Genomic DNA, 15,960 nt, shown 5'->3' on the forward strand with positions numbered 1-15,960 from the left:
TCGTTGGATAAAGTTCTTGTGGGTCATGTTCTGTAGCAATAGGGGTACTAGCCATATTTGACTGTGTACTGCTTGTCCCTGCGATATCTAAATTATTAATGCTTCTGATATTTCTAATTGAAGTTGTTGACTTATTGGAGCTGGGTTTTCTAGCTGAGCCACGCAAGTTATTATTCCCTGTAGATGCTGGCTCTTCATCCTCCGAACATTCGACACTGGATATTGAAAAATTATCCTTTAAAAGAAATGAAGACGTTAAGTAAGAATGTTATAAGTAAATCAAAGTGAAACGTTCTTTCTTACCGCCTCCCTTTGTGCTTTGTAGCCTAGTAATTTAAGCTTGCGTTCTTCTCTCATACGTGTGAGTCTCATTAAAAGGGTATAATGTTGTTCCACCCGATATAAACAAGTTTTGCATATAGTTTTGGGTAATGGATCTGTGGGAGATATCTAAAAAATAATATGTGAATGAGTTTTGAAACTATAAAATATATATTTATGTTAATGTACTTACAGTAATAGGCAAGTAGCCATTGATTTTTTCGACAAGACATAAACGCTGGCCATGGTCTCCATAGATGTGTATAACTGTTCTATGCATTTCTGAGCAAAGGCGGCAAAGAAATCCAGAAATACACGCCTTTTCAATACTTCCCATAACTTTAATTGTATCAATATCGTTGTTTTTGTGGGAATCAAGATATATGGTTTAAAAAAAGAAATTATGCACATTCATATATACATTACAATTTATCATAAATACTAACTGTTACTACTTAATACGTAAAGAACTGCCTAAATGTCAAAATACTGCATTCTCTAGTGCTCTCACACACATTTGTTTTTGCTCACAATAGCAAGGTTGTATTTCGATAGAAAAATAGTTGTAGCGCTTTTAATATCGATATAATATAACACTACCATATTTTATAATTTGTGTTGCATTTGGTATTATCACTAACCAAACAATACATAGATATACCAAACAGCCTTTTTGGAGGTTAACGATAAATCGGAACGAGGGAACCCCAAGGGTGCCTGCGGCCATTTTAGTGTGCCGAGACAGAGTAAGACTGCTGAGAGTCACAGCCGAACGCCGGCCTCGAAAGCTGAATGTTCAGTATGAAGCCGCATCTCGCTCAACGCACGACGTCGCTGCGGCTGACGCTTTTCCTTAATAAATGTATATATGCTAGTTTAAAGTCCTAACAGCCCAAAAACATATGTGTGTATGCATGTGCCGCGCTCTCACTCGTTGCTTTGCGCACTTCTGTTCATCTCCATCTCCCTACATAGCTTCCCACAAAACCTCGAGATCTACAAACATAAATGCTCGCGGATGTCGCGAGTCTGAAGTTATTTCTTCAATTGTATGCCTATTGTACATGAGGTAGCAATAGGCATACATATTTAAATGCTCCAGCATGTCTTCGTCCAGTCAGGCATAAGGCAAAGGTGACCTCGACGAGTGTGCCAAAATTCGAACACTAAAACAAAAACTTGTTAAACTTTCTGGTGGAACAGGTCTTAAAATGTTAACATACAAAAATCTGAAAAGAATGTCAGAATTATTGCGTGTTCAAATAAAATAAAAAAATTAATTATATATAACAAAATTATTATTTTTCACAAATTTGAAACTGTGTAAGAAATGTGGACAGTGGAGAATGTCTATTAGTATACGCTTCTTTTGTATATTCAAACATTTTAATTTATAGCTACTCAAACTTTTCTGCTTAGGTATTTTTGTGTTTGGGATTCGTATGCAGACAATACTTTAAAAATATAGTTCACCCTCGTGCTTCTATTCAAATCAAAATGATTCATCACTTTCTAGTGGCGTCTTAGCATTGTTAGCAACGCCAATTCTAACCGGTCAAGTTAGAGACGGAGTATGCATTTCTGTTCAGCTTTGGATTTAATAAATTTTGCTTAAAATGTTTTATTTTTAAACGTCTCTGTATCGAAATCATATTTTTTATCCGTATTTTGAGAGACAAATCCCTTGATTTGATATTTGTGTTGGATTCATTCAGCATCCGTTTTGCACTAAATAACCCCATTATTCACTGAAAATTCGCATCTTTACATAATGAGACCGGGTCCCAGAGATATTTATTTTTATTTATTAAAAGTCGACAAAACGAATGTCTTAAAAAGAAAGGAAGCATTTTGTAATAACGTAAAGAAAAGTAAGCTAGCTATATTTTATAGGGGGTAAAGAAAACGTGATGCAAACTATTGAAATTTTTACATAACACAATAGAAAAGGTTTGCTTCTGAACAGATTCAATACGAACCTGGCTGTTTTAATACTGCGGAGACCAGATGCAAGAGCAGTATTCAAGGATAGAGCGAACAATAGGGATGTACACTAAAAGGATCGCTAAACTCTTTAGACCATCATTTAATGAATCCAAGTAGACCTTTTGCCTAATTAACGATGGTATCTTTGTGAAGATTGAAACAGAGCTTAGAATCAACAGGAACGCCTAGATCCTCAACTGTTAGTATATGTTGCAATGGAGTATTATCGAGTGTGTAACTGATAAGAAAAGGTGAAGTACAATTAAATGTAATAAACATACACTTTGAACAATTAAGATGCAATTGATTGCCCGTACACCAAAGTTGCATAGCGGGGACATCATTTATAAAAACAACAAGGAGTGAAGGACCAGGATAGCTACCTTGAGCAATACCAGAAGTAACATGAACCTGTTTAGAGGTAGTCACCCTAAGCATTACTCTTTGGGTCCTAGCTTTTAAATAATAACTATTTCAAAGCAAAAGAGATGGAGAGAAAAATATTCAGTCAGGTTTTAAAAGTAAAATGTTATGGTGCACAGAGTCAAACGACTTACTGAAGTCAGTGATAGCATTTTTCATTTTCGAAAGAAAAGTATCATTTACCATGGGAATCATCGAATCCATATTGAACAGGGGAGATTTGCAGAAATGCTGCAAATTCAAAGTAATTATTTAGTCAAATTATTTAGGAACAGCGGACAGTTTTGAAATGCTCTTATATTTTTGTATATCAGACTTTCCACCTATCGTGTGGAGAGGAATGATATAAAATTCTTTTCAAAGTGATGGAAAGACAGAAGATTTAAGGGATAGTTTAAATAGCTTTACTAATGGATAAACAAGGGAATAACTACACTCCTTGAGTAGACAACTAGGAATATTGTCAGGCTCAGGAGAGTAAGAAGATTATAAAGAATTTACACCTTTAAGTAGGGAGCAATTGGAACTAATAGGAGTAGGTATAGAGGAAGTAATGGTATAAGGGTAAGAATTATTATTAGAGCAGACTCAAAAGTAAGTTGATTAGAAAAAAATTAGCATTGAGGCTAGCAGAATCAGTCATTGCTTTGTCCATCCCGAGAGAAAAAGAAGATGGCAAACTTAAAGATTTACTTTCTCAGATTTTAGGCAAATTGCCTTTTGCGACGAGTCAGATAATCCACACAGCATTGAAAATTCAGAAGAAAGAAGTTTGACTTGGCAATGGAATATTCAGCCAAGTCGGTACTCGAACCAGAACTATTAAACTTTTTAAAATATTTAGACTCAATATTTTGTGGATTTGATAGTCTGGGAATGAACCTGGGTGGCTTTGAAGAAGCAATTGAGTGTATTGAATTGGGAATTCAATTATTAAATATGGAGTTCAGTTCAACTGTGTCATATAAAATATGCTAATCGATTGCATGAATGCGTTGATGAATTGATAGTTTCCTTTGCGAAAGCAATGGCGGGATTGCAACTGAACTTTGCAAGCTCTAAATTTGGATGGTATACACCCTCAGGAAGGGATAGAGGAGAGGACCTGGAAATACCAGATCAAAGTTATATTCAAATGATTAAAAATTGAATTTATTTGAAACAAGGAAAGATCTATCATGCAATCTATAAAATCATGCTGTGCTGAGGGTACTAGATAATTTTCATGGACATAAGAGCATATAGATATTCCGTGTAGGAAAAGGCACCTTAACTGAGACAATTTCTGCGTCAGTAGGCATACTCAAATATAAAAGTTCTAACTGGAGAGTGGCTTTAACAGCAATTAATGTTTCTGAAAATTTGATTATATCCGAATTGAAGGAAGAGCTAGCCATAAAAAGATTTTTAATATTGGAAATGAGACCTCTGACATTCTAGTAGTAAATAGAGACTTTGCAGGAAGACGAAGGTAGTTTTTTGGGGCAGAAATAGTACCCTGTGACAGGCTGGCTTAGCTCTTATGGCTTGAACTCATGAATAATCAAAATTTTGGATCACAAATGATTGGGAACATATCATATGAAACATTTATTTTGAAAGATGTTATTTCACGAGAAGAGGAGAAATTAAATTTGGTAATTGACACGCTAGCAGAAGATTTGCTGGCAATATATTTTTGTGACTCTAGCTCTCCTAAAAAACAAAGATGTCGATATCAATTTTAATCGATTGATTGAAATGGAGTAAGTTATCGATTATCTGAATGTAACTCGATCTGCGCAGGCACTAAGGGGACCCACAACTAAAATTTCAAGTCCCTAGATCTTCTGGGTTTTGATATTATTAACTTCATGCTTAGAGACAGACGGACGGACAAACAGACGGACATAGCTAGATCGACTGGGCTGTTGAAGCTGACCAAGAATATAAACACATTATGGGGTCGGAGATGCTTCCTTATACTTGTTACATACATTTGCTCAGGTACATGATAACCTTTCCCATTTTCAAGAGGTTCAGGGTATAAAAATAACTTTTGGTGACTCTAGCTCTCAACATTTATCCAATTTGCTCAAAAAACAGGATGTCGATATCGATTATTATCGATTGATGTTGATCAAGAATATAAATACTTTATGGGGTCGTAGATGCTTCCTTCCTGTTACATCTATTTTCAAATAAAAATATACCCTTTTTACTCGTTTTCAGTTAGTTCAGGGTATAAAAAGCTAGATTAAAGCGTAAAAATATATAAAAATCGTGGAGCATAAGTAAAACACATCAATTACTCTCAACTAAGAATAATAGACAAAAGTTTATCTGAGTGAATAACTTTTCATACATGTAAATCCAAAAAAAAAAAAAAACAGTAAACTAAAATGGCTTTTGCAAATTGCTCGCCATTCCTAAAGCCTAAGAGAGAATGGTAATATCTCCGTCAAATTGCTAGTTTTATGAATAGAATGCAGACTAACGTTATCGATACTGATATAGGTAATTCGTCACATATTGTGTTTCGGCATTTCAGTAATTGGCTTAACTGCAACTCAGTAAAACAGAACTTAATAGGTTCTTTTCAGAAACGAATATTCCAAATAAATCATCTTGGCTCCTTACCATTTTAATCAATGAGTTTCCTTCAATACTGTCTCCCTGCCCAGTACTAATGTAAGCCGATGACCTAAAGTTGTGCTTTCCACATAAGTAATGGCCTCAGGTAACCCAAGTCCGCATTGACGATTTTAAGTCCTCGTGCCTAGTTATTTAATCTTAAATCTTTATTTTTCCAAATTCATTATATTAACTTTGTGGTGGCGCTTGTATAAAAAAAAATTAACCATAACTGACTAGACTTATTATAGTAATTAACTAGTGTGTTTTGTTAAGATTAACTGGATGTGTTTTAACTAGAATTTATTTGGTTAAAATTCTGTTTGTGCATTATGTCTATCCATTATTGTCTATCCTTGTATAGTAGACATTTTTAATTGTTTTGTTTTAATTTTTTACTCTTCGTAGAGCAAGAAAAGAATATATTAGCTGATGTAGAGCTAGCACTTTCTGCTTAATTATTTATTGGTGTTTTTTTCATCCCTATACTATTTTTTTTTGTTGACTAGTTGATCGGTTGCGAAACGTATCCAAATAGTTACCCTTCTTGAATACAAATGCGTGGCATCCATTAATTTTCATTTACTGCTATGCCATAGTTTCGTTCTATTTATCGATTTAATTGAATTATTTTAGATAGGGTTGGCTTTTCTTTTAAGTGTAGGTTGGTAATACAAAAAATCGTAGTTGTTAAAGCTAAGTAACTGATTTGATTAATAAGAAACAGTGATATTTAAGCTGAGTCTGCGTATAAACCGGTGACCAATTCACACACCGATAGTTATAAGGCCTCAGATAAAACTATTTGTCAGTTACAATAGTGTTAGTGGCTGGGAGCTGCTGCTGCTTCTCACAATAACAATTTTATTTATTGAATTATATAAAATGCCGGGTCTTTTCACCATATAGAACGAAAGTTTCTTGTATAGGAAAAGGAGCCTCTGATTATCAACGCAGATCAACACTCCGGGTGGCTTTGAAAGCTTGTTGCAGATTTTGGTAAAGGTGAGTCATCTACTCGTTTGATTGATATGAATCCTTCACCAGCATATTAATTCTCGTTTCGGGATTTGAATAGAACGAATCTAACCGATTTGTAAATGTGTTCTAAATATTAAACCATTATCTACCCTTGTTTCGATCTGCGGTTTCACTTGTGCTTTCGAAATAATCGCTTCATTGCTAATAGCTTCTTTCACTCCTAAAAATTACAAGCATTATCATTATGATCGTTGCTTGATTAAACTAATTTGCAGAAAAGAAAGTAATTTCAATGTTACTTTCAGTCAGAGTTCGCCATCCGAATATAAACAACAGCGACATAGCCCTTTATTGATGCGTCTGAAAGAGCATGAAGCTCGATAAGACTTGATGTGTAACCAATATGTTATGCCAGGCTTGGATGGTTTTTTTAAGAGAATGTTATTGCCATGCCATTGCCACTTCTCGGACAGGTAAAGTGAAAATAAAATAGTCCAGCCTTTATCGAAAAGCTATAATTTTTTAAACAAAATTTGTAATTGTATGGTTACTAACGCTAACAGGTCGAGCTGATCAACTACGCGAGATACTTAGGAAAGTACTTTAAGTATAAGCAGGGTGCGCAAACTTACGAAAGTGAACGTGTTACCGTCTTAGATCCAATGAACTCCAGGAGTGTTGCTTGTGTGCATTTTGTTGAAAACATCGGCAACTGGGGGTATCTTTCGATAACCGTTTGAAATACATTTTTCAAGTAACAGTTTCATCTTCATCTTCCTTTACAAGATGTCCCAACACATTTGAAAGTGTAGAGTTGTTGTTAACAAATGAAAAAGTTGGAAAACCCATATAATTTGTTAATAATTATTGATTAAATACATGCTACATTAATGGTGGATGGTTGACATGCAATTCCTAGTGCGCTTGTGTATTGTAGTGATATATCTCTGATCCTGTGTTTAATAGAAGACGGAAGCCTGTATATGTATATTAAATAAGCGCAGGTAGCTTTGCCTTTCTACCTCCTTATAAAAGGCACGACAATGTTTACAATCATGATTTAATAATGAATCGTTGACATTTGACAGGCCTTAAGACAATTTAAGCATAGCGATTGATGAACGTATGCTGGTGAAGTTAAAGATGCGGTGCTGCCAAGATGAAAACGCACAAGAAAATGAGTTAAATGACCCTATTTAAAATTTAAAACAAGTAATTCTCTTATTCAAACACCAAATAAATTAATAAAAAAAAGTTCCCTTGGCAGGGCTCGAACTCGCAACTGACCGCATTACTTGCTGTTGACTCTACTCAACAGACACACCAGCAAAAAAACAAAATAATACTTTCCCCGGTAGGTTACGAACTCGCGACAGACCGCACCACCTGCTATGCCTCTACTCAGCAGACACACACCAACAATTAAGTACATATGATAAAAAAGGAACTTAAATAACATAACAAAAAAAAGATGCAATTCCCATGCTGTTAGAATGCGAAGCAGACGCGCATGAATGTGTGTGTGTACATGTATACAGAAATTCTTAAAGCTGCTGCCCCATCCTATTGCGCAGTTGCATATAACTTTGGTTTTTCTTATCTTTATGAAATTTTCTACAGTATATCTTTCTGTACCGTAGAATATTTGTGTATACTGAAAAAATCAATTGCATTTAAATTGAGGCTTAAATTGCTTGGCAATAAAAGTTGGGTTATTAACTTGATTTATAGCTCTGGGGTGGTAGTGGGGAGGTGGCGATAGGTATGAAATGAAAGATACTTGAAATATCTATAATATTCTAGAAGCAACATATCATGTTTGGTGGCTCTAGCTCTTATTATTTACCCAATTTGCAAAAAAAAAAAAACAGGATGTCGATATCGATTTTTATCGATTGCTGGGAAACGGAGTAAGTTATCGATTATCGGAAATAAACTCGATCTGCGCGGGAACTAGGAGCATCTACATCTAAAATTTCAGACGGACATGGCAAGATCGACTCGGCTATTGGTGCTGATCAAGATACTATGGGGTCGGAGATGCTTCATTCTGCCTGTTACATACATTTGGATTTTGCACAAATACAATATACCCTTATACCCATTTTTAATGGGTTCAGGGTATAAAAAAAACACTAGGTGTGAATATGATAAATGAATATGATTCCCAAGCATCCAGTACATGACCAACCATGAGTTCCTGCCATGACATTGTACGACGTTCTCAGTTTCAATGTATGAGTCGCAAATTAAATGAGGAAGTCGAAAAAAATGCTGTACACTGCATTAACTTATTGCAATCAGGACATAATTCAGTGTACCCCTGAAACTGTTGTGAAAATTGCAAGCATCGCCGTTTAACGTTTAACCACAATTCGATTCGCGGAGCAAGCAAGATTATCGGCGTTCAGGACATTAAGGTCACCGAATCACTTAGCCGAGGACAGGCACCGTAAGTTGAATTAATTAATCCCGCTGTCAAAGACGACGAATCTGACAACAACTTAAATTTGGATGAAATGCTGACACTAGCGAACTTGGCATATGAAACATCGTGATGTCCCACTATTTGAATTTAATGTTGTATTTCACGGCTCCAAATAAACCTATTCATTCGACTACGTCTTCACTTTTCGATCCGTTGGGATTTCTGATGTCAATCATCATCATCATCTTGAAGATTTCAAAACAGGAGATGTGGCTGCTACAAACTCATTTCCCTGAAAAAAAGTGGAGCTTACCTCAATTTCTGAGTAATTTATATATAACACGATCAAAACCAATTCGGCGGCAAATAACACAGAGAGTCTGATTCGTAGAATATTTTGTACTGGCTGCAACAGCAATCTATTAGACAGTTGGAAACAAAATGTCCATAATTCAGTATGAATTGTTACCGTAGCAAAATAGCTCTGCTGCGAGCGCGACAATGATTTGATAAGGGATACTATCGATGCTGAGAAACGGAATCCTAGATTTACTGCAATCATCAAACTGACTGACTTAACGAAAATAGTTCGTACAATCGGTCACTTCGAGTTATGGTATATGCATATACATAGACATCAGCAGAACTTCGCCTCGACGAACATCCAACATAACTATTTCAAAACGATCTGCTATTGCTGAACAAGCACAGGGACGATAAAGACTTTTTTAAATCTCTTAGCGTTGTAATAGATCAAGGGTGCGGTGTACTCCAGCATGCTAATATATCCTCACATCCACTCACACTGCTTTCATCTGATCCCAATTGTCCGCGAGTAACCTTCTTGGCCGTGGTCGATGGTAACAAGTTTGTCTGGAACGGTTATGGAACGGTTATCGAACCGTTAAGCAAGTAATACTGTCATTTGCAAGTTCGAACCATGCCAAGGAAAATTCTTTTTTTATATATATACTGTATTTGTGCAAAATCCAAATGTATGTAACAGGCAGAAGGAAGCATCTCCCCCATAAAGTATATATATATTCTTGATCAGCTTCAATAGCCGAGTCGATCTAGCCATGTCCGTGTGTCTGTCCCTCTATCCGTATGTATGAACGCAAGGATCTCAGAACCTATAAGAGCTAGAGACTTGAAATTCTATATGAAGGTGCGCCTAGTGCCTGCGCAGGTCGAGTTTGTTGTCCGATAATCGATTAACTTACTTCGACTTCCTGATTCTTGAGAAAATTGGGTAAATAATAAGAGCTATAGTCACCAAACATGATATGCTGCTTCTAGAATATTATATATTTGTCATTTTATATCTATCGCCACTTCCCCCCTACCGCCACAGAGATTTAAATCATGTTAATAACCCAACTTAAATTGCCAACCAATTTAACCCTCAATTTAAATGCAATTGATTTTTTCAATATACACAAATATTCTACGGTACAGAAAGATATACTGTAGAAAATCTCATAAAGATCGGTTAAGAAAAAACCAAAGTTATATGCAACTGCGAACACTAAGATGAGGAACGCCCATACAATTGAATGCGACGCAAAATTTCTAGCCTGGTCTTTCATCTGGCCTTTGAGGCTTTGTACGGCATGCCTGCCGACTGGTTGTTCGTTCTCCAAAGGCCAGACGAACGAATGCCGAAGTCGCGGCTTGCTGATGCTGACACGAGCTACGAAGTTAGTCGCCAGCCTGCCTTCAGCATTGCTGGTCAATGCTGCTTTGCGTCGCTTCGTTTTCGAAGTACATTGAGCGAAAAAGTTTTGAACGACGCAAATATCTTTGCTTTATGAAATTAATTAAAAGAAATTATATAAATATTTGCATCGACTTAAAAATACACATTTTTTACGGAGCCAACCTTAGTACAAATGCATTCATACATACATATGTCAACACAAATTAGGGATAGATCATGATCAGCGCTAGAAAACTAAGAAAATTTATTTCTTTGCCAGCCAGAGACTTTAACAACACAGTCAAATATGCTGTTATGTATGTATATTCACACGCATACAAACATAAGTGTTTGCACGTCCCTCATAGAGCCGAGGCTGAGAGAACATTTTATTTTTAGCTTTTTCGCTCTCTCGGGTGTGAGAACGCAGGAATACAGACTTCGTTTGCGTTCTCAATTCTCAAAAAACTTGATTGGTTGCTTTTTGTTGTATGGCGTTACTCAGTGTTTATATTGAATTTGGTTCACGGTATCTCCTAGTCGGGAGACTAGAACCTTTTGTTAAAACTCCGTTTATCGCCTAAACGTTTCATTCTTAAATTATCTTATATAGTTAAGTTAGATTCTCAAAACAAAAATATATAATTTTTATCATTCAAAATAAAAATAATAATGAAAGCACCTAACTAAATTAATAAATTAGATTCAATAATTGTGTTTATTTGTGGACAAGAAATATGTTTATTTTTTATGCCGTTCGGTATGTTAATTTTTGCATTCTTAAAAGCATATTATTAATATAACACATAAGCAACTTGATATTTGAGATACTAAATTATACAATACGAGGGTGGGTTGCTGCTTAATAAATTAAAAAGAGGTTAACATATTTAATTTTTTTTAGCAATTTATTATCAGAATCAACAGACATTTTAAAAATTTGCATTATTTATCTTATTTGTTGACTACCATTAGTTTAAGCTACATAAGGAGTGGGATAAAACTTGGGTATCAATTAAAGACTAACAGTAGACTCGTTAATTTTACAGCTCAAATTTAAGGTAAAAATGTAATTCTGCCAACAAGTAAATATATAAAATAAAGTTGATTATCGTTCAGCCGACATAAGCTTAAAAGTATAATATATCCATACGTAATTTTAGTTAAAACAAATGTATAATATTTGGTCGAGTTTACTCTAGTTTTTTATATTTTTATAATATAAGGCAGCAACCCTTTTAACTGCAACTAAAGAGCGCATTATGTTATTATTGAGATTTTTAAAGCATGTTAAAATGTTTGTTGCAATTGTAAGATACATTTTTGTTAGCTCTACTGACGACGACGTGTATTACGTTGTTTATCAAATCGCATTTCCATTTCTTCAAGAACCTTGGGTGTGTAACGTACCACAAGCTTTACGGAACCAACCGCTTGCTTTAATAATTCAACTGCTTTTTCATGATTTTCCCCTTCAACCGACTGAAAAGAAACAAAAATACTATAATCTTAATATAATTTATTTGTGGATTATAAAAATAGCTATTACTCGAGAATCTCATAGCCGTTTTGCCCGAAATCCGCTCCCTGAAATCTGATGAATATATTTACGGTTCATATACACTTTTAAATTTAAACACTTACGAATTAAGCAAAAATGATGTAATTTTTGGTCATGATATACTAATGTTCATATTTAATATTTTTCGAATATTCCCTAACTCACATTTTACAGTTTTGGAGTAGAAGACAGTAATTAAACTTTCAGAATCGGTTTTATCAACCATAGTTCGGATGTTAAAACTAATTTCCAAATTTAATGCCTTTTTTAATACATATATTCATATGTACTTAGGTTAAGAATTTTTATTGCGTTGAAGTTTGTAAATATAAATCTAACCGAATCAACCACCTTGAACTCCACATCTAGATATATTTTTCACAGGATGAAATTGAACTAAAAGTTTTGTCTCGCATTTCCCAACAATTCTCTTTGTTTCTGGACAATTGTGAAACATGTGTCCAAGAAATTTTCACAAATATCTTTAAAAAAAAGTCCCGATCCGGTCGGATAGTAAGCAAAAGGACGCATACAACTGTTTTCCCGTAATTCACTACACATGTCGCTCGAAATTTACAAAATCGCTATTACACGCACTCATTCATATAAAAGGATCGGACAAAAAAAATTGTTGATTTGTATTTTAAGTACCAGAGTTGTGGAATTAGACGAGAGGTGTGAAATAAGTCTTTACTTAATATGCACTAGTTGGAAATAAGTTACAACCTAAAACTTTCCCATTAGATCTTTGAATCCGAATTTTCGATAAGTGTAAGCCACTTGCATAAATTTTAACAAGTGTCTTTAAAAAAGAGTATAAAACCGTTGTAAGAAACTGTACTGTGGGATTTTTCACAAACCCACCACACGTTATGACATAGTGTAAGCTTACCACTCCGTTTACTGAAAGCAGCTGATCTCCTCTTTTTAGCCCTCCATGTCTATCTGCAACACCACCAGGTATTATTCGCGAGATATAAATTGGAGAGTTCTGCTCTTTGCCTCCCATTACATTGAAGCCCAAACCTGAAAAACATGCAAGTCAGATATAAACTATGACTATATAAATTATAATTGAAATTATTTTCAGTGATTTAGTGCGTGACGTTTCGCGCTCAAATTCGATTTCAAAGCTCTGTACGAAAAATCATTTGAGACGTGTTTCACATTTTATGAAAAATCTAAACTTCTTCGGTAGAAATGCGATTTAAAAATTTTTTGGGCGAAGTTTTTAGTGGTGTTCGATTTGCTTCAAACTTATTTTTAAAGCTCTACATAAGAACTTAATGAATACGTGTTTCAGCAATTTGGAAAATCCCACCCACAATTGTGGTTAATTAGCGAAAAACGATGGTATGAAACTTTTTTGTTAACCATCGGATCGGCCTCAAACTTATTTTTAAAGATGCTAAAAATCCATTCCTCCTTTGTGGAAATGGGAGTCTAAGACTTGGTGGGTGGCCTTTGCCTTCAAATTCATTTGCATGGGTCTGCATGAAAAATCATTTGAGACGTTTGTATGAGAGTAGTTAGTTTACTGTACGCTCAGTTTCAAATCATTTTCAAAGCTATTCAAGAACATTGCTTTTTTTTTTATATAATATCAAATTATTGGTGTGGCTGTTGAGAAAAGGCATAGCAACTGGTGCGCTCAATCGCGAGTTCGAACCCCACCGGGAAACCTATTTTTTTTTTTTGTGGCAGGTGTGGCTGTTGATTAGTCAACAAGTAATACGGTCAGTTGCAAGCTCTAACCCTGCCAAGAAACCTTTTTTTTTTTAATTTATCTTCTTTACTACAAACGAGCGCGTTGCGAACTGTATTTGGTGTTGGAATAAGACGGTTCAGGGTATTCCCAAGTCGGGAGATCGCGACTAGATGCTCTTACTTGCTATATCCTGAATCTATTGACAATGGTAAAATGTTATTGTAAAAATCTTAATAATAGGCAAGGGGAAGCAACTCCGACCCCATAAAGACTATATGTTCTTGATCAGCATCAATAGCCGAGCCGGTCTAGCCATGATTGTCTGTCTTTCCGTCCGTATATAGGAATGCAAAGGATCTCAGAAACAGCTTTTTCCCATTTTTAAAATGTTTTCGATGATTTTCAAAATGTAAGTTTATGAAGTATATTCAAAATTTGTACAAATCGATTCATAATCAAATTTATGAGCTCACAGTCAATAAGAGAAAATTGATATGATCAATTTGCTGCAAAACCTTTAGGTATTAAGGTTAAGACATAAGTTCATGGCTTAAAAGCTTAAGAAGAGTAGGGTGTGCTAACCTGATGACCAACATTTTACTGTCTTTTTTATTACTTTATTTTATAAATTTTTTTGTTTTATCTAACGATATTGATTCTTGCTCGAACTTTAATTCAACAGATTATTAGAAATAAATTTTATAATTGTAACTTGGGACAGCTCGCTTCGATTCTGCGAAATTGCAATCAATATACCGTCGCCTATATTCTCACTACTCACTACTTATTACGACTTACACAAATCGACACAAATGAGTATAATACAAACATACATACCTTCCTCTGTTTTTGGCAATTCTACAACTCTTGGATGTGCATGGCCTTCACTGGCAGCAAAAGCAGCCACAGTTGCTTTAGCTGTTGCAGATGCCCGAACATCGTGTGAACCTTGTATATCAACTGTTTCGTAAACGTGTTCATAGACTTCACGCACAGAGTTCAAAAAATCAGAATTTAGAACTTTTTGTAATGCGGCTAATTTTGTTGTTGGAAAATCTCCGCTAGCCTGAAGTTTTTCTAATAATTCTATTGACCTTTTTACATCTGTAAATATAATTGATTTATAAAGCTCTTTATCTGATAATGTATGCCTCACCCCTTGCCAAGTTCAAGGGCTCACAGATTTCAGTCATATTACTGCCCCTGCACAGAAAATGTTAAGTACATTATTATTTGTTGTAATTTACCACCTTTATTAAGTGGAGTTATTGAGCGTGGCAGTCTACATTACCTATTTTAGAATTATACCTAGCTCAGAATTCAATATATCTTAATAATAGAGATGAGCAATATTTATTCAAGCCACTTACAGTAACTAGTACTTAAGAGTAACCAGTTCCAGTTATTACCAGATAACATGGCATTAGGCAAGAAAAAGTTCTAGCTATAAAATAATTGATCAGAGAACTTTTTAAAAAATATATTTCGAATTTGGCGGACATTGATGCTAATCAAAAATGTATACATTAATGGGGTTGAGATGCTTGTTACATATATTTATACAAGACAATAATATCGTTTACTTGGGTTCAAGGTATCTATGCCTATATTACGCAACTATTTGAGCCACCAGTTCATAAGTGTAACTCTGGGCATTTTTAAAGGGGAGAGTGGCTTTTGTTGATGAGAAGAAAAAAAGAACATAAGAAAAGAGCCAGAGCCAAATGCTAGCCGATCGCATAAAAAATCATAAATCATAGAATTTCCTGGAATTTAAAATAAAATAATATAAATGTTTCGTGTATTATTTATTTTTATAATGTTATTGCTGCCCGTAACATAAAGGATATTTAAAGAGTGCCGATTACCGAGTGTCGTGTAGAAATGATCGTTAGTATCATACCAACAACTATCACTGTTAAATAAAAATGGCAGTAATAAATTATAATAACCGTGACTTCTGTATTAAGCCGACACATTTAAAAAAGAGTCAATTAAAGTAAACTAATACAAATGTTATATTATGGTAAATAATATATATTATATTTATTTTCATTACATTACATTTTAGTTCATAAAATGGGTTCATTAGCGTATACAAATATTACAACCTGAACCTTTCCGTCACATAAAAAAGAGGACAGATTAAGAGAAAAGTATCTAACATTGCACTGAGGAGCGTAAGCTTAAGCATTTACGCGTCAGCAAGGAGATTTGAAGCCCTTTCTGTTTCCAACATT

At 34.8% G+C, this 15,960-nt stretch overlaps 1 protein-coding gene and 1 long non-coding RNA gene across 2 annotated transcripts; one reads left to right on the plus strand and one right to left on the minus strand.

Moving 5' to 3' along the window:
• Positions 1–5,808: 5,808 nt before the first annotated feature.
• Positions 5,809–7,847, plus strand: LOC138911494 (uncharacterized). Its single transcript, XR_011417120.1, has 2 exons — positions 5,809–6,348; positions 6,630–7,847. It is a non-coding gene; the product is annotated as an uncharacterized lncRNA (long non-coding RNA).
• A 3,316-nt stretch (positions 7,848–11,163) lies between these two features.
• On the minus strand, positions 11,164–15,109 carry veli (L27 and PDZ_signaling domain-containing protein veli). The gene is made up of 5 exons (XM_002058717.4): positions 15,012–15,109; positions 14,877–14,923; positions 14,558–14,824; positions 12,905–13,038; positions 11,164–11,933 (listed from the first exon to the last, which is right to left on the minus strand). The coding sequence occupies exons 2-5, from the start codon at positions 14,911–14,913 to the stop codon at positions 11,784–11,786; spliced, it is 588 nt and encodes a 195-aa protein (XP_002058753.1). The 5' UTR covers positions 14,914–14,923; positions 15,012–15,109; the 3' UTR covers positions 11,164–11,783.
• Positions 15,110–15,960: the final 851 nt, after the last annotated feature.

The sequence above is a fragment of the Drosophila virilis genome, unplaced genomic scaffold, assembly GCF_030788295.1.
Source record: "Drosophila virilis strain 15010-1051.87 unplaced genomic scaffold, Dvir_AGI_RSII-ME tig00001170, whole genome shotgun sequence".
Classification (NCBI taxonomy): Eukaryota; Metazoa; Arthropoda; class Insecta; order Diptera; family Drosophilidae; genus Drosophila; species Drosophila virilis.

Bases quoted from the DNA above. Each gene is read 5' to 3' on its own strand.
- veli (XM_002058717.4), bottom strand. From the start codon at position 14,913: ATGACTGAAATCTGTGAGCCCTTGAACTTGGCAAGGG. The intron at 13,039-14,557 runs GTATGTATGTTT...CATGTTTTTCAG, and splicing joins ATTGCCAAAAACAGAGGAAG to GTTTGGGCTTCAATGTAATG. The intron at 11,934-12,904 runs GTAAGCTTACAC...GTTTCTTTTCAG, and splicing joins TGCTTTCAGTAAACGGAGTG to TCGGTTGAAGGGGAAAATCA.